Source organism: Solea senegalensis, linkage group LG4 (assembly GCF_019176455.1).
Source record: "Solea senegalensis isolate Sse05_10M linkage group LG4, IFAPA_SoseM_1, whole genome shotgun sequence".
Classification (NCBI taxonomy): Eukaryota; Metazoa; Chordata; class Actinopteri; order Pleuronectiformes; family Soleidae; genus Solea; species Solea senegalensis.
The window spans coordinates 128,575-155,317 of NC_058024.1; the positions used below are offsets into that span (position 1 = coordinate 128,575).

Sequence of the window (26,743 nt, forward strand, 5' to 3'; positions counted from 1 at the left end):
GGGACTCATAGCCCCACCTCGTCTCCCGGTGTGAGGTGGGATGGCACCGTCGTCTCTTTGCATCTCGTACCATGTCGTCTCGCCGTCTGTCGCCTTTTCTGACAATCTTTTCTTTTGTGCCTGAACAACAGAAACAGACCGTGCAGCAAGTACAACATTGTCTCCTCCATTGTTTGTTTGTTTGTTGTGTGTGTGTGTGTCACAGCACACGTCACAGCAGTTTGGCACAGCCGTGTTATAGCCGTGTTGCGATGGCCCCACCCACGCTGAGTAGGTACATTTTGTAGTGGAAATGCTCCTAAACCGTGCCGTGCCGTGCCGTGCCGTGCCATGGCGAGGCGAGTAGAGCTGGTGGAAATGTGCCAATAGTGGAGCTTTAAGTGATTGTGTGCTGACGCGTTGAAGCAGCTGACACATTTAAGAGTGTCTCATGAAGGAAGAAATGAAAAACATGACTCAGTTAAAATGCTGATGTACTTTTATTTACATTTTTAAACAAAATGACACTTTGTGTGCTTCTTTGACTTCTCATCTTGAAAAACTTCCCAACAGCTGAAAAGTGTTATCACGTCTGTGATCCTTAAGGTTCGTGGATCATAGTCTAGGTTTGACCCACCCACACACACACTGCTTTCTCACCCAAGTCATAAGTAGATTCATGGATAGTAAACTAGTCAAAATACAAATGAAAAAAATACAAAGGGAAAACAGAGGTAAAGGCAATAAAGGTATAAGTTTAATATTTTTGAAAAGAATGCATATACAAAGAACAAAGACTTCAGACAAAGCATTTGGTTTTGCACCAAAAAACAACAACAGGTTATTATAATAATTATAATAATAATAATAATAATAATAATAATAATAACAACAATAATAATAATAATAATGATAATAATATTGACTTTGGCTGGATGTCAACTCAACTCTGGACCACCAGTAAAGAAAAACAACAACCAACCAAAAACAAATGATCTTTACCAAACAGCATCTCTGTCACTGGAGGTTTTCATTGAACTCTGAACCAATCACAGGTTTTCTTTGTATAAACTGGCAGCTGAAGAGTTCAGATGAGTTCCCACCGCTACATGTGAAAGTAACCTTTATTTCATATATTTATATTTATATATATATATATATACATATATATATACGTATGTATACATACATATATGTATACATATATATATACACACATATGTATATACTATATATTTATGTGTATACATACATGTATACATACATATATGTATGTATATATGTACATATATACACATACGTATATACTATATATGTACATGCATGTATATATATATACATAGATATATAAACATATATACATATATGTACATGTATGTATATATATAGATATATACACATCTGTATGTACATATATATATATATAAATATATATATATATGTACTTACAGCACAAACAGAAATAATAAAGAAAAAAAAGATTTTGGTAATAACACCTGGAGCCTACATCAACATTGTGTGCCAGCTTACATTATAATTATCACTGAGAGCAGAGACCAGGGTTGAGCTCCATGCAGCACGGTGGACAGGAGTCCTGCAGACTGCACACACACACTGACAGACACACACACCAGACTGACCTGGAAATCAGATGACTGTGTCCGACAGTGTCCTGCTCCTCAGTCTGATTTATACTCCGTCATTTGACACTTTTGTAACTGCTCGACAAAACCTAACGCGGTTCCAGTCGTCTCCATGTGAAAACATCCCACAGATGTGATGACTTTGACGAATAACAATATCAGTCTGATAGAATCATTTGAGAACATGTAAGCTGTAAAGAACAGAGTCTGTGTTCAGTGAACATTTATGTTCTTTTGGATCAGATCAATATATTTATAAGTGTCATGCAATGGCGTATAAATCGGACCTTTTCTTTTTTCTCCCTTGGTCCCTGACACACCACTCGCTCCGCTAACACTGTTTATATTCCCTGCATCTAAAAGGCCAGTTCCTGTGGATCCATGACTACTAGATGCTTTAGCTCTTCAAGTGATCGCCACACTCCAAATGCACTGCAGCTCTGCACAGGACTGGCTGCTACATGGCCATATTCACCTGTCCTATCAGACTGAAGAGTAATAAATATCTCAGACGTGTCGTGTGTTTCAGGAGAGGAAAATAAAACTACTCTATTTGCAATTCTTCTGGTGGGGCTGACGACAATCTTAGGAAATGAGGGGGTGGGGCAACAGCATGAGTAGCCATGTATGAGTAGGCTGGGAGGGGCTTATACATATGTATTCTGTGGCTGTGCCGCATTGAGGAATGTTCACGTCATGTTAAACGATGATTAAAAGCTCTGGACGCTCTTCTCCCCACTGTTCATCCAACAACGCTGGACAATGTGTTGCCATTGCTTTAGCAGCATTTAGCAACTCTTGCTACCCCCCCCCACGTGTTACAGCGACACATATGTGTGAGTGCAGAGGACGAAGAGACGCTGACGAGGCCACGACACTGAGGATGAATGTAAGATTAGAGTTCTACTTGTGTGTGTGTGTGGATCTCTGTCTGAGGCGACCAGATCAAGCTCCTCCTCTGTCTCACACTCAGACCTGGGGGTGAAGCGTCGTGTTATTGCAGAGAATTATGTGAAACTTATGTTGCTTTGCTCGTCTCCCTGTGGAAGACCAGTGCTGTCAATCAGGCTGAGCAAGGGGAGGAGTAACGGGAGCAGGGGAGGTGGCTATTTATGTGTGTGTGTGGGTGTGTGCATTTAAGGATGTGTTGTATGGTGGTGTGTATGTGTGTGTGTGTGTGTGTAGGAGCCTCTCATAGCAGCACACATTTCCGTTTCTTCTTGGGCTCTGGGGGCTCCAGTGCAGCCAATATCGCCTCATCAAACACATTCTTTAGGCCTTTCTGTGAACACAAACACACAAACATACGGGCTCAATGAGGCGGCATCGCAAAACAGACACACACACAAGGCTGAAATAAAAAAGAACAAAGGTTGAGGGGGAAGCACATTTTCAGCTGAACAGAGGAAAAAGAATCAGGGAACAAACAAAAAATGGATCGTTCAGGTTTGAGTAAATGTAGTTGGTTGAAGTGTTTCTTTGCATTTCCATTAGGAATAATAGCAGAATATCCACCCTTCTCTTGGGGTTCCAAAGTGAAACAGTCAGCTGATTGGCTCTGTTTCAGTGCTTCCTTTCAGGTGTGTAGTTTACAAAGAGGTTATATAAACAGGAAATACACACATTCTGTTGCTTTTTTTACAGTTGCCCTAAAAGCCCTTGATTCACCTCATACCAACACACTTCTAGATCCTCCACTCCCCCTGTTATAAACCATGTAATGGGGTACAAACACACAAACAAACATCTGAATGAATAACTCCTTTTTCGTGTTGCATGTGGTTGTGTTGATTAGTTGTGCAAAACAGGTCGGGGATAAAGTGTCAAAAATGCAGCTGAAATAAAAGAACGTGGAGGGAAAACACACAACAACAGAACAGCTACTGTGTCACACACACACACACACACCTCCTGTGTTTGTCCCTGTTAATACATCACTGACGTTTGAGATTCATCATTTTACAGCATGAAGACTGACTATGTTCATGAAAAGAGGCGAGTGTTACTCTGCTTCCACCATGAGCTCAGCCATGTGAAGTAACCAGAGCTGCTCTAATGCAGTAAACCAGTGAAGCCCTGCAGCGTTCACTAACCCCGCTTCATTCTTCTCTGACAAAGCACTGGGAAAAGAAGGGAGCCAGAGAGGAGAGCGCGTTCATTTGTCCTTTATTAACTCATTATACAGGTCATTTCACACAATCATAGATTTAAGTGAAATTATCTTGTACCTGCCGAGACAGCAGGACGTGCACCACAGCTGATGGCACATTTATACTTAAAATACATACTGCAGAGCATTCAGACAGGACCCACACCCCTTCACTTGGTCCACATTATCATATGCTGCTTACATCCATCTACACTGAATACTCCATTGATGACAAATGGGGGGTATGAGCAGAGTTTCACAGACAGAGAAAGTTCAGACTAAGGCTGCAGCCAGTGACTACACTGAAATGATTCATTGACTGATTGCATTCTATGTCTCACAGTAACTTTATGGCTCTGTTTAGTTAGCAGCTGTACAACTTTGCTTGAGTTTGCTTTATGCATGTGCTAACAAACAGTTCAAACAGTATATACAGCCTAGAAGTGCAGCAGACAGTTGTCCAGCAGAGGGAGCTGTGAGCACATCTTGGCCAGGATGCATACTACACAGCATGCAGATAATAACTTGTGGATGACTCTCAACAACACATTATCAGTCCAGCCACCTGCAGCTTTAAAAGGATTCGACTTACAACAAACTAATGTAATAATGCAGAGAGGAACCTGTGGAGCTTTCAGTGCATCAGAACAGTTTTAGATCTGACCCTCAACATATTCCAGTCTCCTTACACTGCATGGTTTAGCTTAGCATCAGCTTTGACAAACTTGTGTTGGATAAACAGTGTGTTTCTAAATAATGGCCAGTCCATTAAAATCATCAGTCAATCTTCTTTGACTGCAATGAGAATTCCTTTATCTAACCTTTGTCATTTTCATAGAATGAGTGTTTTTGGTTTTTTTTTTTGTAAAGCTGCAACATAAAATGTGAAACAAGTGAAGAGGTCTGGATATTTTCTGAACGCTCTGTATTTGCAGCCATAGTCATATTCTTATGCTCTTTTATCAGACATCAACAGTAGTACAAAAAATACACAGCATTAGAAATGGAAGCTCTGTTTCGTGTTGAGATCGATCTCAGTGTGACGTCATGAAAAGCCACAAAGCCACAGCCCTCACTGTAGTACAAACCCTATCATTAACTACTACTCCAGGACGGGCAAACAATGGCCACTAATGACACCATGTACAATGACTCCTGTACAAGAGTCACATTAATGAGCACTAAGTAAGAAAAGTCAGAAAAAGACATTTGTAGCAGTCACAGTTTATGAAGCAGGTGGACACAAAGACCACGCCAGAAAAGAGATATGGAGTGAGTAACATCAAGCAAAGCAAGTGTCAGCAGTTACAAGTTAGAAAAGGCAACAAGTCACTGGCAAGTTATTTGTGGCCAAAACAAATATTAGTCATCAACAATGCAGTGTCTCTACAGACGAGTAGTTTGTGGCGAGTTAGACTGGATCAGAAAAACTGAGGGTTAGTTAGTTAGATGGCTGAGGCTAGTCCAGATGTAAATAGAGAGAGTGTGAGGGGGTAGAGGGAAGGAGACGAATGGCAACCATGAGAGCAATGGCACAGAGAGTTTAAAATATACAGCATTTCCTCTTTCTCTGCGTCTCAGGCGGCTCGAGGGCAGCTAGGATAGCTTCGTCAAATACATTCTTCAGCCCTCGCTACAAAGACAGGAGAAGGAAGAGAACAAGAGCATGGTTAGCACGGCAAACACGGAGAGTGAGAGACGGCAGAGGAGGAGAGGAACATGGCAGAACACGGACAGATGCTACAGAGATGAAGGGTGACGTGCAGTAGTGTGGATTTCACAGGCAGCACAGGAAACAGGAAATGACACTGGCATCTGAGCAGCAGTGGTGCCAGGGAGAGGGGAGGGAGGGAGGAAGGAAGTAGCAGAGTTGGGAGTTGTACAAATCTACACCGTGGCTCCATCATCACTATTGTTCTCATCCCAGTGAAGTCTAACTCATATTGTATGTGCTGCTGAGTTCACTCTACTCGCTCCATACCTTGACCTTTAAAGCTTCAGTGTACACAAGCGATCAAGCAGACCAACTCAAGAATACACAAAACCATGAACAATAATAATAATAATCAATAATCAAGTAATCAATAAAACCATATAAAAAAACACATTAACAAGAACAAACTATAAAAAAAAAGTACAATATTCCATATTTGGCGTGACACCACTTCTTCCTTAACATTTGCCAACTACAGACATTTCAAGCTATTTCAAAGAGAGAATTCTCCAACTGTGTAACAAATCTTCTTCTCCCATACAGAAGAAATGAACAGCCCATGACATGACTCAGCTAAAATGATGCTACTGATTTTTCTTTACATTTACAGCCTGTGTATAGAGAAGCATACATTTGTATCTGTCCAATATCTGATGCAGTCATTTTGGTGATACCTGCATCACCAAATCCAAATTAACTTCACCAAAACATTTCAAATGTCATCAAACATTTGATTTTCAGAAGTAAGATTTGCTGTTATTGGTTGATTTGTTGCTGTTGAAACGAGAGTCCCTCAGAAACACAGTTAGCTCTGTGGCTACATGCACACGACTCAGTTTCCATGTGAAACTGCACTAATTCGCTCTGAATACACCTGCCATCCACACTTTCCTGGCATATTAAAGCACTAAAAAAATGGGGAATCTGCTGGATCAATGTAGTCAATGCAGTCATTGATATAGTCTGGATGGGCGAACAACAAAGAAGAAAACATAGAAAACACAAACCTAGCTATTTCTACAAACAGCTTTCTGAGCCTTATGACACAACTGATCAGTTTTAATTCATAAAACAACTTAAGTCAAAAGTAATATCCATCACTGACACTAAACCTGCATGCAAAACAAAACTCAGTTTCACCACAGCATGCACAGACCAGGGGGAAATGCACAGGTTCCTCATTACCTCCACTTTCCTTGACTTTTTCATTGCATTCTGTGTGTGTGTGTGTATGTGACTGTGAATCATGTGTATGCACACAGTACAGCATCTTGAGTATATTACCTGTGTGAGGGCTGAGCATTCCACATATTTCACAGCCTTGAGGTCTCTGGCCAGCTTCTCGGCCGTCTCTGGAGTGATGGGCTTCTGCTTGTTCTTTGCCAGCTTCTCTATAGTTGAGGGATCATCCCGCAAGTCAATCTGCGTCCCAACTAGGAGGAAGGGGGTCTTTGGACAGTGATGGGTGATCTCTGGAACCCACTGGAAACACAAACCAACAACGGGGCTACAATCAGCACACTGTATCACAAGTTTCATACAGCAGACTTCCCAGTAGTAGCACTTCAACAGTAGAAATATGGAGCACGAGCAGACAATGTTCCTAATGAGCTACTACTTGACTTCAAATGCAGACCACAAAGACTGACATATAGTCAATAACAGAACATGTGACTATTTTTGACCAAAGTGGAATTCAGACATTTTTCAGGACAATAATAATACGAATGTAACAGCAAAAGACTTCATTAAGATGGGCTTCACTTGCCTTCTCTTTAACATTTTCAAAGGAGGAGGGGGACACGACGGAGAAACAGACGAGGAAGACGTCTGTCTGAGGATAACTCAGAGGTCGTAACCTGTCGTAGTCTTCCTGACCTGGAGAAACCAAAGAAAAACAGGATCAGATCACAGCAACACAACCAAAACAATACTCCAATCTAAAGGCCAATTTTTTTTATATCACTCATATTCTGCATTCAAAATCTGTAAAAAGAGTAAATGTGTGTTTATTCACAAAGACACTGCAACTCTATTTATTGAGACTTAAATTGCACTTTAAGAAACATTTCACAACAGAATAGTGCTAATCAGAAAATAATGAACTGGACAACCTGGGTGATGGTTAGAAAATGAAAAGACATACCTGCTGTATCAAACAAGCCCAGAGTGTAGGGTTCACCTCCAATCATTACAGTAACAGCATAGTTATCAAACACCTGCAACACAGACAAAAAAACTCAAGTCAATCATCATAAAGTAGTGAAGAATGAATGAAAAATATTTCATCACTGCTGTTAAAGGTCCGATGTCTCTTTGCCGGGTTCACACAGTCTTTTGGAAGTTACTACATCTGATTATTTGATTGCGGAGCATTAAACGCCCCATGTTCAAAGACCAATTCTTCATTAAATTTCTGAATTTTAATTGAATCATGGTGCACAGAGAGCTTCCCAATCCTGTGTTATGTAGAAGTGTTTTAAGCTGTTAAACTATTATCGATGACATCAGCTCACAGGGCGGGGCTAAGCTTTCACACACAACATTTCCTCATAAAACAGTATCAATGTTAAATTGTCCATTGAGCTAGAAACTGACTAACTGGAGTTTGATTAACAGCTACGCGTTTCTACACACTGGCAGTTATCATCTGTAATGTTGCAGTCAGGCGTACACTTACCGTAGGTACATATTCAGAGGGAAACTTGTTTGTGGTGTAAGAGATGAGCAGGCAGGTTTTACCCACAGCACCGTCACCAACTACAACACACTTGATGGTCTGCATAGCTGTGTTTGACAGTCTTTTCTATTCATTCAAGATCTGTAACAGAAAAACAAATGGAGAGAAAAAAACTTTTTAATTCACAGCAGGCACTAATAAGTTGCAGACAACTCTCCCCATCAAATATCAAGACCTATAATCTACACAGAACACACATATAGCCTTTACATGAAGTCAAATAACAAGAAACACATTTCATTGTATCCTCTTGGTAACATTTTAAACAAGATATTATTACTGGTATCATTTGCAGCCTTGAATCTGTGGATAACCGTGGTCTTAGTTGCATCTTTACTATACCACATGGACATTGTTTTGTATGAGTAGGAGACATGGAGGGAGAAGAAAGCATAGAGCAGAGCATGGGGAGACAGAAGAGTCCATGACAAACTTGTCAGTAATCCCTTCAAAAAGAAAAGAAAAGAAAGCCTGAACTGTATGGACACAGTGAGCTTCATGAGAAGAAAACCTCCTCTAGTCACCACCAGTTAAGAATTGTCCCATGAGTGAGTGCTTCTGTCCCTTTATCCAAGAGAACTTTCATTTTCGATACTTGGCAGTTATTCAACCATTTAGGAATGACAGTACTGAGAAGCTGACGCCACAAACGTGTGACGTGCTAGTGATTCTCGTCTGTGAGGGGAAGTCTACTGTAATGACAAGTATATGGGTGCAAAGCTCTATTTCTCTTTTTTTTTTTGTTTTCTTATTTCTCAGCTTTTTTAATATAAATATTTTCTGGTTTCTTTGCTCCATAGAACAAACAAATCAACAGAATAATTCTGGTTAGTGGACAAAACAAGACATTTGAGAACATCATTTCCAGGTTTTAGAAACACTATTTTTTGGACCAAACAATTACTTCAATTAAAAGAATCGACAGATTAATGAATTATAAAAATAATCATAAGCTGCAGCCCTAACTATTTCAGTATCAATGTACTTCACAGTCACATTTTGTGGCTGTGTTCATGTGTTCACTTAAATCCATTTGGGTGGAGTACATATGGTAGAAAAGAGAAAACACCAGATTGGCATTGTCCCCTGTCCATAAAATTCTCTCTCTCAACAACAATACATTTACATAATAAAATATGTCAATGAATACTGGGTCATATGATCTGAGTGTTATTGTACATTATTAAGTTGTAGTTCAGGTTTTTTGAAGTGTGGTTGTGTGAAGTTCTGACATTATAGTCAACGCTGTGTGAGTCTGTGCAAGCGACCAGCATGAGAAATAGACACAGGGGATACCAGACATTCACATAACCAAATACAATCTTAAGAATGCTTTTGCTCCTTTGTTTTTCCTATTTTCAAACTGGATCGTTCATTTGATATGTTTGTGTCTCTTTCATAAGCCCAAACAAAGAATTTTAAACACTGAAATAAAAAAAGACTGTAAACTTGCTGATGGAGGCAGCACTGCATCGACTCCTGAGTGCTGTGATGTAAAACCACTGATTTTCTCTATGGTCGTTGGTGCAGAGTGAGAATATTGTACAAAGGTGAGAAAAAGCAGTTAACATATTTCTTATAATATCACAGATGTATGATTTTATAATCGGAAAAAAACAGCTGGCTATGTTTTCAGTGATGAGGGCATATTTGACTCTATTGTTAAAAAACCTGCGATCTCGATTGACAACTACATGTGATCTCATTTCTAAATGACAACGATTCGTCTGCATTTCATGAGGTGCATCACAAATGAACAATCCTGTTTTCCTCTCTGAGTTTTCTAGCTGTCTCTTTCACCACATGAAGCCTTTACATCACAGGATTCAGTGGAGCCAGAAGCCCGTCTGCAGTTGAGAGTTTACAAACAGCGGCGCTGAGTGAGTGAGTGAGTGAGTGAGTGTGGCACAGAACATAGGAGAAAGGAGAAACAAAAACCCAGGTGGTAGTGATGAGAATCACACAATCACACGAACTTGTGCCAAAAAAAGGTTTGCATTCGGCTTTCAGCAGTGCTGTCTGTCTGTTAAATAATGATATTTTAGACATTTCCTTGCTAAATGTTGGAGATTAACCCTGGTTTTCAGGATTGTTAAGTCTGTTTAACTGATCTACAGTTTAGCTTTGTTCGCTTAGATTCTTGTGCCTCTGCCTGTGACGGTACTCTGACCAATCAGTGCACGGCAGCCTGACGACGCATTTTCCCTGGTTATGACGTCACGAGTCCAGTGAGTGAAAACACACCAAAAGTCACTTAAGTCACTACAAAAATAAAAACAATAATTCAGGGTCTAAAGAACACTAAATGCCTATTGAATGTTTCTAATCTTTTGTTCATGAGTGCAATAAACATTTCCATTTGTAAAAAATCATGCCAGAGAATCTCAATTCTAAGCAAAAAGAATCGTGCAGCCCGAGCAGCGGGTGTGCTTAAGAAAGACTGGACTTATCGACATGGAAACAAACATTTTGACATATACATATATACAGTTTGATGTGTGGCTGGAGCAATAGATATATACTATAGTTTAAACTGTGCAAAAAAAAAGGGGGGGAGAACTAGGTCCTGAAAACTGTCAGGAACCAAACAATGCCATCATTAAAGGTCACAGATTCAGCTGCATGACAGTAAGAAACAGTTCCTGTCCACAACCAGCACAGAAAGACAGTGTCTTCTTCATGAATGAGCCTTTGATCATGGAAAGAAAAGCACATAATAGTGACTAACATTATAGATACACCATTCTACTACAGTGTCCCAGTAAACCATGACAGTGACAGTGAGCTGACAAGAACAGTGCTGAAGCACTGAATGAAATGAAAGATTATTTTCATAATCAGTTAGTCATTTTCATCATGAAAACAATTGCTAGCTGCAGCACGACACTCAGCCATCATTAGTTTGACTATTTACATTTGTTTTCCTGCTGTTACGGGAAATTAACCTCATTTAAATTGACCTTGAAGCTGGAAGACAAAAAGTAGCTTGATGCAGTGAGCATTTTTGAGGCAACTCGTGTAGCATGTGGACCACAGCGCTCCCCCGTTTCTCCCGTACACAAACCAGTATGTCAGCGCTAAGCCACTGCAGAGCTCTGCACCACTGAGTGGGGGTGGGGGTGTCACTGAGTGAAGCAGGAGGAGGGACTAAACTGCAGACACCTAACGTTTGATCAAAGAACAGAGCACAGGTGATGTCCAGCAGACACAAAGAGAAAAGCTCAGAACTTTTTAATTCTTGTTTGATTGGCAATATATCAGACAATTGTCCCACTCCTCAGGAGCCCCCAGCATCATCATCCCTCTCTCCCCATCTCATACACATACATTGCACTATTTGCACTATTTTATTGTGTATTTATGTATGTATATATGTTCATTTTCAATTTTTCATTTAATATTATTCCATATATATGTATATATATATAGATATATATATATATATATACATATACACACATATATATGTATATATGGGCCATTCTACCGAATTCGTGCAAATTGCTGTCCCACAATAAAAAAACTATTTAACAAAACAATTAAGAATTCAGACCTTCAATATTTACTAAGATTATGTTATGATCTAGGTAAACACAAGACTGTAACTATTTAGTAATTAAGCTAAATATATACAAAATCATCATTTATGCTACCTTCCTAGGTACTTTCTATTGGGAAGTAGTTGTCCCAATCTCTAAGCCCTAAATTTCAATCCATGAAAATAATACTTAAAAGAATTTTGTCATTTTTTCCAATGGTGTATTTTAAAATATATGTTTGGTTTCTTTTAAACAGAATGTAAAACATTTAGATTCATTTTGAAGTTTTTTTTAAAATTACAAAACATGCTTTAAAAAATGCTGTCCCACACTTTCATGTCACAACCGTAACACGAGTTGTTTTACCACATGGGTGGAGCCTGGTTTTAGTCACACCCCAGAATTTCTGACCAAGAAATGACACTGCATCCCTGTCCCTCATGGCTGCATGGTGAGATATTACCTCTCATAATTTTTAAGTAAATGGGCTCCAAAGTCTGAAAATCAGCATGTTACATTAATAATTGTCACAACCGTACACATATTATCTCCAAGTAAATACACTTTTGGGGGCTCAAAACAAAATATTATGTTTTGTTGTGTGTACAACTGTTCAAACATCTGTTCCTAGCCAATTACTTGTTAGCATGTTTGAGTTATGCAAGGAATTAGCTAAAAATGTCACAACCGTAACAGTCACAACCGTAACGAATTGTAACGTTACGGTTGTGACATAATCATTATGGTGTACGGTTCCACATATTTAAGGACATTTTTCATCATTATTATTACATTATACTCATTAAACATGATAATAATAATAATAATAATAATAATAATAATATTGTTATTATATTTGATTTGTAAAGCACATTTCATTTTTAAGAATCTCAGAGTGCTAAATAGTGTTTGATATGATAAGGAAAGAAGGAAAGAGAACGAAACTAGAAACGAAAGAAAGGAGGAAAGATCAAATCTATCAGTGATTTATCTGACAGGGAGCAAAGGAAGGTCAGAAGATCATGGCGAAAAAGACAGCAACATCACAGGCTATTGGTGAAAAGTCAAAGAGAGGTGGAGAGATTGTGCACAACTTCCACGCCACCTCCCACACCCTCTGCCACGCCTTCTCCCATGCCGCCTTACCTTCCACGCACTTCTAGTGAGACTGTTACTCCACGCACTTCTAGTGAGACTGTTACTCCACGCACTTCTAGTGAGACTAATAAGAGACGTTGGAATGCGTGACCACAGAAAAATAAACTTGAATGGAAGAAAGAAAAATATAGAAAACGGTGCCATAGATTGTGCGTGAGGCCAGAGAAGTCAAAATGTTCTGCAAGAACAAAAACTCAGAAGGAAGTATGGAAGCACAGAGTTCCTGCGCATATCAGAAAGACCCTTCTTTTCCATAACACACTTATGCACAATTTGCAGAAAAAAATACAAGTCTGCCAATTATAAAGAGAAACATGGATTAAGAAGCGCATTGACAAGCAGGTTGCTCAGAAAATACAATCTTGTTTCTATGCTCAGAGAAACACTAGGCAGCTCCCACAGGCAGCTCTCAACACGACTGCAGACAACCCACATCTAAAGTTCACCTATCAGAGACATAACATTTGTGTTTGTAAAATTCACATTAAAAGGCAGGTTATGAGTTAATATTAAGCAATAAGGTTGAGGGGATATAATACAACCTTGCAAACAAAATACTGTGGTCACAAGCAAAACAGTGCAGTCACTACCGTAACAGTGCGGTCACTACCGTAACACTGAATGTTTTGTAAAATAAAATAAGAATTGAGTCATTAAATAACATTTTATGATAACTATTGGTTAAATATACATTCAATGTAATAACTAATGAACTCTGAGATCTCTATGATCAGTGTAATTCATTTTACAAAAAAGATTGCATTTCAATTTTGATGAGTCTTAGAAAATAAACTTTGAAATTTTGTTTAAAAAATAATTTTAAGTGATTTAGTTGTAAAACCCTTCATAATAAATTACTAAAATTATTCTTTAGAGGGTGTATGGACACACAATATTAACAGATTAATATAATGGTTTTTATTGCAGTGTGTTGCTGTGTTACGGTAGTGACAAATTTCAGGAGTTGAAAAACATTTCAAGAACAGGCAGACATTAATATATGAAATTTGACTGCGCCTTTACTAGATATGTACCATTGAAATATGGTACAATATATGTATGGACAAGGTTTTTGGAAAAAAACAACTTTTGAAAATGTGTTTCCAACTCTGGACTTTGCACGAATTCGGTAGAATGGCCCATATATATATATATATATATATATATATATACATATACACACATATATATGGGCTGTCAATTGATTAAAGCAATTAACTACTTAATCACACAATTTTCTATAATTAATCGCAAAAATAAACCTGAAGCTTATAACAGATATTTATTGATATAAAATCATGGAACGAATGTAGAATCAACACAAAAAGTATATTTAAATTCAAAGACTGTTTTAATGGCTTTCTTTAAACTTTAAACACAGTTTCTCTCCTGTGAAGTACAAATTAGACATAAAAAACACATCCTGATGTTTTAAACATGTCAGTAAATCTTTACACAGAGAAATACAACACACACAGAAGACACTGGTGGACACAAGTCAGGGAGGGCAAGAGAGAAAACACACATAGAGAGAAAGAGGGAGAGAGAGAAACAGTGTACACACACACACACGTTAGTTTTATCAAACAGCTTTTTAACTTCTCATTTGCACCACTGCTGCCTGTATGAGGATGAGATGAGAGATCATGGAAATCCTCTAGTTTTATATCCTATCTGCTAAAGATGCACTGTAAAATCTATATATAATCAGCACGATATCAATAGGGCTGGGCAATAAAACTATCTATATCATCTATATCTACATCTATCTATATCATGACATGAGACAAGATATTGTCCAAGATTTTGAACATCATCATATTGTGATTTGTTGCATTAATAATATTTGTTATATTGAATACATAAATAAATATTATAAATTAAATATATTGAAAAATATATTGAAAAGTCACTTAATAACACATCATTTGCAGAATGTGACCATATTTTTAGTAAATTTCATTTCATTCAACACGTGCAAATATACTTCATTTAAAATTAAATGGCCAAAGAAATAAACCTGATTTTATCTGAAATAAAGGAGTGTATTTTAAGATCATAAAAAGTGGAATATATTTTATTTTACAGTGTATTGTCACTCCTTTAAGAAAACTTCATGAGTCCAGAGAAATGTATTGAGTGCAGCTTTATAGCCACATATATCTTGTATATTGGGATATAGCCTAAAAATATACAGATAATCTTTATAAGCCATGTCGTCCAGCCTTAAATATCACTATCGGCCGATAGTGATTTAAATTGTATTATCAGATATAGGCAAACACACCATATGAACCCCCCCCCCCCATGTGACTAATGACTAAAAAGGCTGTTACCTCCCCACGATCTCTGCTTGCACCCTCACCAACACTTTTTTTATGTTTATTTATTTTGCACAATGAAAATGTATATCTACAGTGACATGGATATGATAAATATTGTGTTAATTTCTAAAGACTAAATTACCTCTGCATATATAACACAAATAATATTGGTTAACGGCCTAAGCACTCCTGTAAAAAGTCCAATATCATGCATCCCTAGTATCAGCTTATTTACCGGAAACAGTGTTTTTGTAACACTGAAATGCTTTTTTTTTGGAAAACATGCTTTATGGGCAAGCTCAAAGTCTCCTTCTCCTATTTTGATGTATATCTGTAGCCGCATTACAGCAACACATAAAGATAAAGATTGTATGGGGAAAGTTCTGTGTGGATAAAACCGTAAAGCTATGAACAGGTGGCATGAAAGGAAGCCAAACACTGGCTTGTCCAGCAATTGTGTATAAGAATTTACCCAAAGAGAATTTTTTTCTTTGTTACCCCAACTGACGCATTGTCAGCACTAACTTGCTGACTGCTGTGTGCGCCCCTGGAACCAGGAATAACATATCACTCAAGTGACATTTTTTAAGAATATGGTTGCTGCTTTTTCTCGCCAATACTGGAATACTTACTGACTGGAAACAGATGTTGTAAATCACTTACTCTCCTGATCCAAAGCCCATAGAGAAAGTCAATGTTTCAATGCTTCCAGGGACACATGAGATGTACACTGTTGTCTTATTTGATAAGTGTGTCACTTCAGTAAATCTGAACAAAAGGATTTGAAATACCAAAGTCACAAATAACAAATCTGAACTTACTTAAGCAACAAATCTGAACTTACTTAAGCAACAGAGGATCAACAACTCCTGTGTGCCAAGATGTAAAATGGCTGACTTTCTCTTTGGGCTTTGGTGTGGGAAAGTGTGCAGTTAGCAGAGAAGCTATTGCAGACTTAAGCAGACATGAATTTTATAAGGTAAGCCTTTTGTTATATGGCTAGAATTTGTTTTCAAGTACCACACTTCAAATAAACCTGAACTACCCCTGTTAACTACTAAAATAAATGAAATGTGTACTCTATGTCCTGACATGCAAGATAAAAGTTAAGAGATATAGCCATTACTGATTAGTACAACTTAATATCACTTCTAAAAGACTGGGATTCAGTGGCAGAGGCTTAAACTATATAAATCAGTCACAGCTGATCAATTTGTTATTGGTTCAGATGAGATGCAGAGTGTTCTTTGTGTCTGTGAAGGTCAAATCAGATTGTATAATTAAATATTTCAAAGATGAAAAGAGAAATGTAAACACACACTGTGTGGTGTGCTGCTTTAAAAAAATCAGGTTACTAAAAATAATAAAAAATACATCATATGTTCTGGGGATGTAAGTTATTCATAACATTTTAAAACAAGAAATGAGCTGTTCCCATTCTGCACCGAGTCTAAACTTTGCTCACTGTTACCTGGATATTTGGACCAATGTTCCAAAGGTTCAGCATATTTTAATGAACGGATGTAATAATTGTGATTGTTATGCTGACTCATAAATCAGGCATATATTACAGTCCCAACATTGCAAAACACAACAAAGTTAAGCCTTTGGCAACGAGTAAACGAAAGATCCAGAGTGAATATAACTCTGATATACAAACTTCCATGCAAAACATCCAAGTGAGTCTGTGTCCATGGACAACAGCCACACTTTTGTGTTCATCTGTCAGCAGTACTACTGAGGCCAGGCCATCTTGGATACTACCATTTAAATCTGCTGAGAGCCAGTTCATCCTACATAAAGCTTGTTTCCACACTGGAGGGAACAGTGTGTGCGTGTATAAAATATATTGCATTAAAATCACAGAACGTGATCGGATCTGAGCACAGAGCATATCTGTACAAAACTGACAGAATCACCCGCCACTAATTACGACTGGATTATCCAACTTCTTCGCGCTAGGTTAATCCCAAAACATTCAGTTATGGATCGTTTAATACGTCTTAACATACAATCCAGAGTCAGGCCATTTTCCTGTGCTATCCATCCAACATACTACGAATTGATGGAAAAACGCAACTCGGAGAGACTGGCATGGTGACCACGAACGATTTGAGAAACTCAAAACGACACTAATCGTCGTAAACGACAAGGTAAAACTATTTAAATGTCGCATAGCGGGAATGACGACAGGCAAAAGACTGACCATATCCAAGCTCGGATGCACGCAGCCTTAGCTGCTGTATTTCGGCCTCAATCTGGCCTTCTTCCTGTCGGTGGTTTAAACAGACGATGAAGCCACCAGCTGTCCGTGTTTTTAATAACCTCAGTCCACTGAACCAGCAGCTTTGCAACCCAACATACAACTGTACAATTAACTTATGCTTCAATTTACCAGGAAAAAACAGCGGTTAAAGGTCTGTTAGGCTTTTTATTGAGCTCCGTTGTGAATAAAGTGCTAGCGAGGAGCTGTTTATTGACTTCACTTGCATGCGGACAGATTCCATATTTAACTGAAATCACAAATTAATTCGACGTGATGTGTGTGAATTCAGTTCCACGACAGTGATTTGCTAAGCAGTCCATTACATTCGTTGTGTGTCTGTCCCCCACTGTCGGCTTCCTGGCTAACTAGCTGAGCTAACCTTAGCGGATGCTGGTGGCCAAATGATGCATCTTAACTGATGATTACAGGTAATAAATCACACGAGTACACATCACATGTGTTGTTGACGAGATTCAAACTACAGGTCGACCACAGATGCATGATAATTACATAAATATTGACATTTTTCTCTTACCGTATCCTCTATTTGGGTCTTTACGCCGGGCGTTGGCAGCTCAGCGCTAGGGGCTTCCCAGTCCACGGAACAGGGACACGTTGCGTTGCATGAACTACTACGTAATTACGTTGTTGAGTACACAAATCTTTAGTTTCCTTTTTTCCTAATGTTCCGTTCTTCCCCGATATCGGTTTTCTAAAAAATATTTCGATGAATTCAGAATAGAAAAATGTTAGGTATTTCCCAAACAGATATGTACATTTAAACTCAATGGGTCTAGTTATATACGTGGTTTTACATACACACCGGGGACCGTGTCTAAATTCAACTTAATGTTCCTTGGAATAAATTAAATTTAACGAAAGTATGTCCTCTGTAAAGCAACACAAAATGACAAAATCACTCAAATGTCCGAAACCAAGAGCCACTACTTTAAGCCGGAGTTTGACCTACATAACTGTACTGTACTGTCGCTGTCTGCCACTTGAGGGCAGTGTAACCCAACGGCCCTAATAGTGAACGTGTTTAGGAGGTTACAAATGGGTCAAGAGAAGTTCAGACATGAGTCGTAAGAAAAACCAAACTTTATTTTCAAAGTGGATCCATGTAGTATAAAGAAACACTCACAATATTCCTGTTACATTAACACAGATGGATCTTTTTCATTTAAAAAAACAACAGAAAAACAAGGAGAAAAAAAACTTTCAAAGGCAAGATGATTTGGGGGTGCCTTCATCGCCCTAGCTGGTCACGCTCTGCAGCAAAGTTATGTTGTCTCCTTTCAACATGACTCTTCCTGGGAGACAAAGACAGAAGTGGAGGTGGAGCAGATAAGGAAGATGGACGCAGAGATACAAAGTTTGATGACATTTTTCAACACTTTCTGGACTAAATAACTAATTAATTACCAAAATAACCAAAAGATAATAGTTTTTATTATTACATTTTTAGCAGTTTCTTTCTTCTGGTGTCCTGTTCATCGTCATTTTTGTGTAAGCATTGGTTTGCACAGCAGAAACACAAGGGTGGCAAAATACTGTATACCGCAAATATATCATGATTGCGATAAACATGCACGATATACACATCGCAAACAACCACTTGAAACCACCTGAATGTTTCCCCCACACTCAGTCAACAGTGGCACAATCGGTGCGCCCTCTACAGTGAACAGTGTACAGCTTGGCCTTTCCTCCACAATTCATTTAGAGCAATGCTTGTTTTATTTCACATCAGGGTGTTTTTAGCATGTACTTCTTAAAATTAAAAATAAATAAAATTCCTTCATTTTTATCTAGTTTTTCTTATATTTATCTTCATCTTAGTGTATAGCAATATATATGAAAAGAAACACAATACTCAGCAATGACATCACATGATTTACTAACCTTACTTTACCTTCTTATTGTGTGTTTTTAGACTAATGAGGGATGGCATTTTTAGTAGGAAAAAACATTTGCTTATGATGCATATGTTTCATAGTTATATGATATTAATTGTCATTCAATATAATTAGTAATTATAGATATTAATTGTTATCCAAAAACTTCATTTTGATTTCACCGGTGATGACTCGCACAATTGCATCCACACCATATTTAAGATGGCTTCTTATTTTCAAAAGTTATTTGTCTGATGTTCAGACAGGGGCTACTTGCACTAAATCCACAATACATGCATGTGTGTCGTATCGTAAGTGAGGTCAGTAATAACACATGAAAGTTTCAAACCAAAAGGAGGTCAGACCGTTGGGTCTACTCTTACCCAGCGGCTTTCTGTTCTTGGTCTTCATGTGGACTTCCTCAGCATCATCTAGAACCAGGTTCATGTATTCATCGAAACCCTGAGACAGAACACGAAAGCTAATTAATTCTACTGCCTCACAAAAGGAACGTCACCCTTTCTCCATCACCAACATCTTTGAGACCCATTTCAGCCTCAATCATTTGCAAACCTATTTATGTTACAGAGACCTGTCATATGAATGGATAGGGAACTTCAAAATGACAGTGGTTAACAGCAGATCATCATAACACTCAGACATGACGGAAGACTTGGACATAATTATTCAACACTATCAAATGAAAAAATAACCCCTAGACTATATGAAAATTGATAGGGAGGTCCCAATACAACTTTTTCAATTCCGATAACGATATAGCAGCCTTGAGTATTGGCCGATATCGATCCGATAAGAACTACCCCCTTGTTTTCACTATTTTGGATTCTGAGTGCCTCGTCCCGCAGGTAAACCAGCCCTGCAGACGTACTTAGCGCTGTGTGTGTGTGGAGCTTCAGGACACATTTAAAACACAGCTGAAAAATGTTTAACCTCTGAAATAGCAGTAGCACACATACACTGTTGTTGTGATCATGTGGTCTCTACATGCATCCAACACACAGAGCCCATGTGATCACAACGGGCACTGCTGGATATAAGTGCTGGAGCGGAATGGAGTGCTGGTATCGGAGCGCTTATATCGGAGAGGCAGTCCGATATAATGCGATACTCGTTTTTTGGCTGATATCGGACCGATGTCCATATCGCATTGTGACATGGCTAAAAATTGATGTAATCTTCCAGTTTGAAAACTATAGACTCATAATTAGGATGGAAGTCAAAGGGGGTCATTGTGCTGGTTCCAAAAAGAACCATTAAAATGAAAGTCTGTAGAACAAGGATCTTCTACTTCTCAGTTGATTTATAAGGCAATTTGGTATTGTCCAAAAAGGCACTTGGTTGCAAGTGATGTCTGAATTTCCAGTTGCAAAATCTGTCATAGCATCAAGACTATATGTCCATTTGTATAAATAGTCTGTCTGAATCACTATTACACAAAAGAAAATCACTTTTAAGAATCTGAAAAATAAGAATTTGTTTTAATTACAAAAAACAATAATAATAATAATTAAAAAAAAAATGCTTGTATGGTAGGTACTAAGCCAAATACTAGAATTTGTGACTATTTTGACTAGGCATATCTTTCCTTAGGATGGCTCCAGTGTGTCCTACGCTCAAGATGATAAGGACACAATGAAGCTCCTTTCCTAAGCATTTAGAGAAGGAGTGCCCAACCAATCGATTGCGGTCTACTGCTGGATTGCGGACTCATCCCAAGGCGAGGGGTGTTGGAATAAATAAAAAATAATAATTTTTTGGGTGTATGTGTGTTATGTGGCGTTGGCAAAGAAAGGGAACCTGGAGCAGCATTTTAAAACAGTACACAGGAGCTACGAGAGTTGTTTAATAAATTACTTTGTTATTCCTCAAAGTGGTGTATCTTGCATATTTGTAATGCCTTTAGAGTCAGGGTGTGACAGAGGTTAGTTACTGCATGCTGGAAACGATGTGTGTGGGTTTGCAATGTTGACACTGGACTGGTAGATGTCGGTAGGTTGGCTACTTGAAAAGTAGATCTTGGGTCAAAAAAGGTTGGGCACCCCTGATTTTAGACAATTCAAACTCTTATTATGGCTGTTACTGAGATAAATCAGGGTCAAGTCACTCAGTCAGAAACCTTACTTTCCAAATCTGACTGGTCAAAAGCAACCATGCTGTTAGAATCCTCTTTGGACTACTCACTGATAATTGCCATACTCAAAACACTGAAACATTGAAAAATAAAACATTTACACAGTTCCTTCAAACAGAAACAGAGCAAATGGATAACTTACAATAATGCAGCCCTCTATCCGCATGTTGACCTGTTCATACAACCAGACCTGGATACGCGAGCGCTGGAATTGAGGAAATCATAGCCGGTGAGAAAATTCCACTGCATACAGACATCAACACAAAAAAATCAAATGAGAAGAGAGTATACAATGATGTTGGCCTAAATACTTACATTCTGAAGATACCTGAAAATTAGGTTCTGGTATGGGGAGTTAAGGAAGTTAAGTGACAAACAAAAATGTTACATTACATGTCATTTGGCAGACGCTTTTATCCAAAGCGACTTACTTATGCTACTTGTGTTAATTCTTTCCTGATAATTTTGCCTGATGATCACACATTAGACTTTTCCAGATATCGAAATAGGGAAAGAGAGACATCCACCTTGCTGCTCCATTGGCTTGGAATGGTCTCACAGGAGTCATCACTGCACGGCTGAGTGAAACGGCGGTGACTTTGTTTTATACGCGACTCACACAAGCGAGTGACTAGTGACTTTACGCCAGACTCCTGTAGTTGCTGGAGATTAACCCACGTTTTCAGGATTGTTAAGTAGTTTTAAGTGATCTACAGTTGGGCGCTGTACGGCTTGATTTGTGTGTGGGACATCTCTTCCTGTGACAGCACTCTGGCCAGTCAATGGCCCGCAGTCTGAACTATCATCACATAGTTACTTACTCAGCACACTTTGGAACCTCGCCTGAGCAGGTATTAAAAATAGTACCTGGTACCAGGTACTATGCTAGTGGAAACGCTACTTAAACCATGCCGTGGCGAGGCAAGTAGTGCCAGTGGAAATGCGCCATTGGAATCTTTGCAGCGCAGGTACAAAATCAAGTACCAGATACTATCACTAATGAAAAAGCAAAAAAATAAACTGCTGGGTTGCACTGTGCCAGAACTGTGCACTGGAAACACGCCATAGAGTCATGTAACTCTGGCAGTATATGTTTAAACTGATAAAACGTCCTGTATGATCACTTACTGTTGATTATATTGATATTTTATGATTCTGTAACTGTTACATTAATATGTCATTAACCCTAAAAGAAAAGCACTGTGCTCTGGCTTTAAAGGCTCTTCTTGTAAAGGGGATTTGTTTTAAATCTCAGTCTTCATAAGGCTAAATTTTAAAAATAGAATTTCATCAAAGCTTGATATTTTAAAAGCTGTATCTCTCTTACCTATTAAAAGTCTTAACACTTATCTGAAAAGCAGAATAAATGATTTACTTTACGAATGTTGGATAATTTAATGAACACATTGTCGTTCTAGCATCAATCACCTTGAAGACAAACGCGAATATAAACGCTGTAAAATCACATAGAAAAAAATCATATCATCTTATTAGAGAATGTAAATATAACATACTGTTGATATTTGGTCCAACACTGGATAATTTCTCAAAACACTAACGCATATAAAGTCTACTTATAAAATTCATTGTTTTGGCTCCATTAGTACTGACTGTTAGCTAACACAACACAATACACAGTACAAATACCTCAAGTCCTGCACGGAGTTCCGCTAAATCTACGTCTACAAGAACCAAACTAATTCTGCTCCGTGGAAATAACCTGATTAAACACGTATTCACCTCTGAAATTAAACTCTAACCTCGTCCACGTTCATTGAAAACGAACGATTACTTGGCTAAAGCGCTGTGTGGCTAGGTTAGCTGCTAAACACTCGGAGCGTGTGACTTGGTTTACGGAGATTAAAAGGATACAATGGGCTGCACCATAACCTTCTGGACCTTCTGTCCTTGTCCTCTGTACGCCATCGTTTCAGCAAAACACCCGCGGCAGCTTCAACAAAGAAATATTTGCTGTTTTCACCGAGACAGCTTTCAACGCAACACTCACGTTGAGGATTTGCTTCAATGGCGGGTTTCCTTTCCGCGTGCGCCGCAATTACAGGACAACACGAAACAGCGCCCCCACAGGTAGGAGGTCTTCACTGCACAAACCTGCTTCTTCTTCGCTGGGGTTTAATGGCGGTTGGAAAAACAACGATTTGGTGCATTACTGCCACCATCTGGTATGGAGCGCGTCCAATCGTACTATTACTGCAAAAAAAATATAATTAAAAAATATATATGTGTATATTAAAAAATATAATATACACAGACATATATATACATATACATATATACATATATATGCATACATATATTGCTCCACTTCATTGTCTCTCAACTTTTGAATCCTAATTTCTCTTTCTTTTTCATACTTAGACATTGATTTAGAACATGCCTGGACAGCTGACAACCCCCTCGTGAGGATAAAGCGGTAGAAAATGGATGGATGGAGTTAGAACATGCTGAACTGTCTTGTGTGTATTGATTCTGAATAGTGTACTATTTAATCCTGTATGACCAATTCTGATCCTTGATATGACACTTTCCTCTTTCCCGCTTCTTTAACCTCACCTCTCCTTTAGTTTTTGTTTAATGATGCTCTTCATTTACGTTTTGCTTCATTTTACTGCTAAATCTATATTATTGTGTCCTTTATTTCCCGTAACCCCAATGTGTGGGGTTACTCCTAAGTTTTGGGATGGGTTTTGAAGCATCTGTGTATACTTGAATGTAACTATGGTCTATATAGGCAACATTGCTTTGTTTTTCCTCTCAAACAGCGTAAGGTCTATGGAGGCACCTGGAAGTATCCATGGTGCTGTTGGTGACAGTGATACTATCTATGTATCTACTGTTAAGTTCTGATGCTATTTGATTGATTGTCCATCCAGAGCGTTCTACTTCTCCCAACATGGTTTTCATGACGATTTTTTTTGAGATGTGTGCTTCATATACCACACAACCATAAATATCATCTTTGAAAATAAGAGAAGAAAAGAAAAAGAAGCCAGAATTCTGATTAAAGTCAGAATATAGACTTTAATCTTACAATTCTGAGGGAGAAAAAGTAAGAATTCTGAGATTAATCTCGTTTCCTCTAGAATTCTCATTTTCAGTTTGTAAACACAGCACAGGGTTTAATCACAATTATTTTAGATAAATATTGAGAATGGGATTATTTGCTGGTTTTCTGAACAAAAACATTAGTTTACTCTGACACTGAGATACACATTTACTCAAATCTGTACGTGGATTTTAGCAGGAACTATATGTGCATTTCCACTGCAGGAAACATCGAGTGGAATTTAACGGTTTTGTGCAGATCAGACTATGTACGACAAAGTTATTAAAGAGTACTTCCTGTTTAGAATGGCCGACTTCCTGTTGAATCAAAGGCGTGTCCGTAAACGTGTCTTGTCTTCTTCATATCACAGTTCTTCATTGTGTCCTAAATCCATGACAACATCAACGTAGGATTTCAACTGATTTCATCTTACGTCTCCAAGGTTATTTTGATGGTTACATCAACTTACAGCAGGGTGAACGTGTGAATGTCACTTCTGTCTGCATCGAAGCTGAAATCGACAAGTACATTTTGATTGACAGCTTTTATTCAAATTCAGCTCTTTTGCCTTTTGTCAAGAATGAGTCATTTACACATTTACATCGGCCACTTGGAACAAAGAAATAAAATAAGTCCTCTGTTAACATCGTAACATCTCAGCACTCGGCCGTAGTGTACAAATAGTATACGTAGTACATAGTATATGTAGGTTACTGTACCTATTGAAGAGCTCACTGGTGTCTTTGGCTTGTCAACAAAGGCCCTGCAACATGTATTTTTCAACAGCTGTAACAAACATGACTGTAGGCTACTTTCTTCCAACACCTAGTGGTTTGAATGTTGATGACTGCAGTAGATCGGCCTCACCCTCTCTGTTCCAAATGACATCCCCAAAACCCTGATCTTTGATGATTTCCTACCTGTGGTTTTCCGACTGTAACCTAATCAAAGTCAAATCAGCGAACAACTACTAGAAGTCCTTTAACGCCTGTACAAAGATAGCACGAGTGAAAGAAGCATGTGACTCAGTGTGACGGCAAACATGACCTGTGACCGTGTGTACGTCGTGACACACGGTCACTGTGAGAAAAACCATCAAATTCACGTTGGCTGAGTTCCACAGTTTTATGGTGCATGCTCCACTCTCTTCCCTCATTAACACTTTTACACTTATATTCATTAATATTATATTCACCGACACAGCGGTCGACCTATGTGATGCCCTGTCATTAATGAAGAAGAGCTCCCTGTGTATTCTGTCTACTTTTACCTCATCTTCACCCTCATTCTGCTCTTTAATGCCCCGCTGACAGCTGAGATATGAACGTTGGACAGGTTTAAACACAGTCTGTCCCTCCTGAGCAGTCACAGCTCCCCGGTGGTCTTGTTGTGCGTCTTCAGCTCTCTCTCTCTCCCTCTCTCTCTCTCTCTCTCCCTCTCTCTCTCTCTCGTAGGGGGAATTCTGCATTCTGGAATCCTACATTCATTTATCACGCACAGTAAACACAGACGTGAACTTCATCTCATTTGAACTTGGGTTTTATTTCAGTCTTTTTGTGCCTTTTAAAGTATGTGTATGTATGTATCGTATGTGTGTGTGTGTGTGTGTGTGTGCGTCCACTAAATTGTTGAAAGTCCACAGACACACTTGTAAAACCGTGCAATATTAATGCTCCGATAAACAATGGGAAAAGCTCCGAGTCGTATCAGTACACAGCAATAAGGACACTGGTGTTTTGTTAAAGGAGGTGCGGACACAATCTGGTTTATTTCACAGCATTAGTGAATAAACTGTATATATCTGTGCAGATTCAGGTACAGGGTGTTTGTCATAGAAGCAGTAGCAGGTTTGATGTACCTGTGCGACCTGTAAACTGAGATAACTTCTTCCTGCTCGTGGAGGAAGTCATTGGGAATTCATGGCGTTCGCTGGATTTATGTAAAGAAGCTGCTGGCGATAGCAGCGCGGCGACTGAATGAGAGGTCATCTCGGCCCTGACCCTGTTCCCCGATCCCTCCTTTCATCCCGAGATTAATGACACGTCTCACGCCGTCTCTTTCTTGTATTGTGTTCTATTCATCCGGCTCGACTCTTCTCCTCCTCCTCCTGCTCC

The 26,743-nt window shown here is 38.7% G+C and overlaps 2 protein-coding genes across 3 annotated transcripts; both read right to left on the minus strand.

Annotated features, from left to right (window-relative positions):
• Positions 1-1,413: 1,413 nt before the first annotated feature.
• cdc42 (cell division cycle 42) lies at positions 1,414-18,131 on the minus strand. Of its 2 annotated transcripts, none has more exons than XM_044023591.1 (6): positions 18,048-18,131; positions 8,166-8,306; positions 7,632-7,704; positions 7,254-7,363; positions 6,770-6,967; positions 1,414-2,904 (listed from the first exon to the last, which is right to left on the minus strand). In XM_044023591.1, exons 2-6 carry the CDS (start codon positions 8,268-8,270, stop codon positions 2,815-2,817), a joined length of 576 nt encoding a protein of 191 aa, XP_043879526.1. In that variant the 5' UTR covers positions 8,271-8,306; positions 18,048-18,131; the 3' UTR covers positions 1,414-2,814. The 2 variants fall into 2 exon arrangements, with proteins under 2 accessions (XP_043879526.1, XP_043879527.1); XM_044023592.1 differs by lacking the exon at positions 1,414-2,904 and adding an exon at positions 4,888-5,404.
• Positions 18,132-18,591: 460 nt separating this feature from the next.
• Positions 18,592-23,613, minus strand: snrpe (small nuclear ribonucleoprotein polypeptide E). Its single transcript, XM_044023593.1, has 5 exons — positions 23,435-23,613; positions 21,878-21,904; positions 21,705-21,767; positions 19,794-19,872; positions 18,592-18,825 (listed from the first exon to the last, which is right to left on the minus strand). Exons 1-5 carry the CDS (start codon positions 23,486-23,488, stop codon positions 18,770-18,772), a joined length of 279 nt encoding a protein of 92 aa, XP_043879528.1. The 5' UTR covers positions 23,489-23,613; the 3' UTR covers positions 18,592-18,769.
• Positions 23,614-26,743: the final 3,130 nt, after the last annotated feature.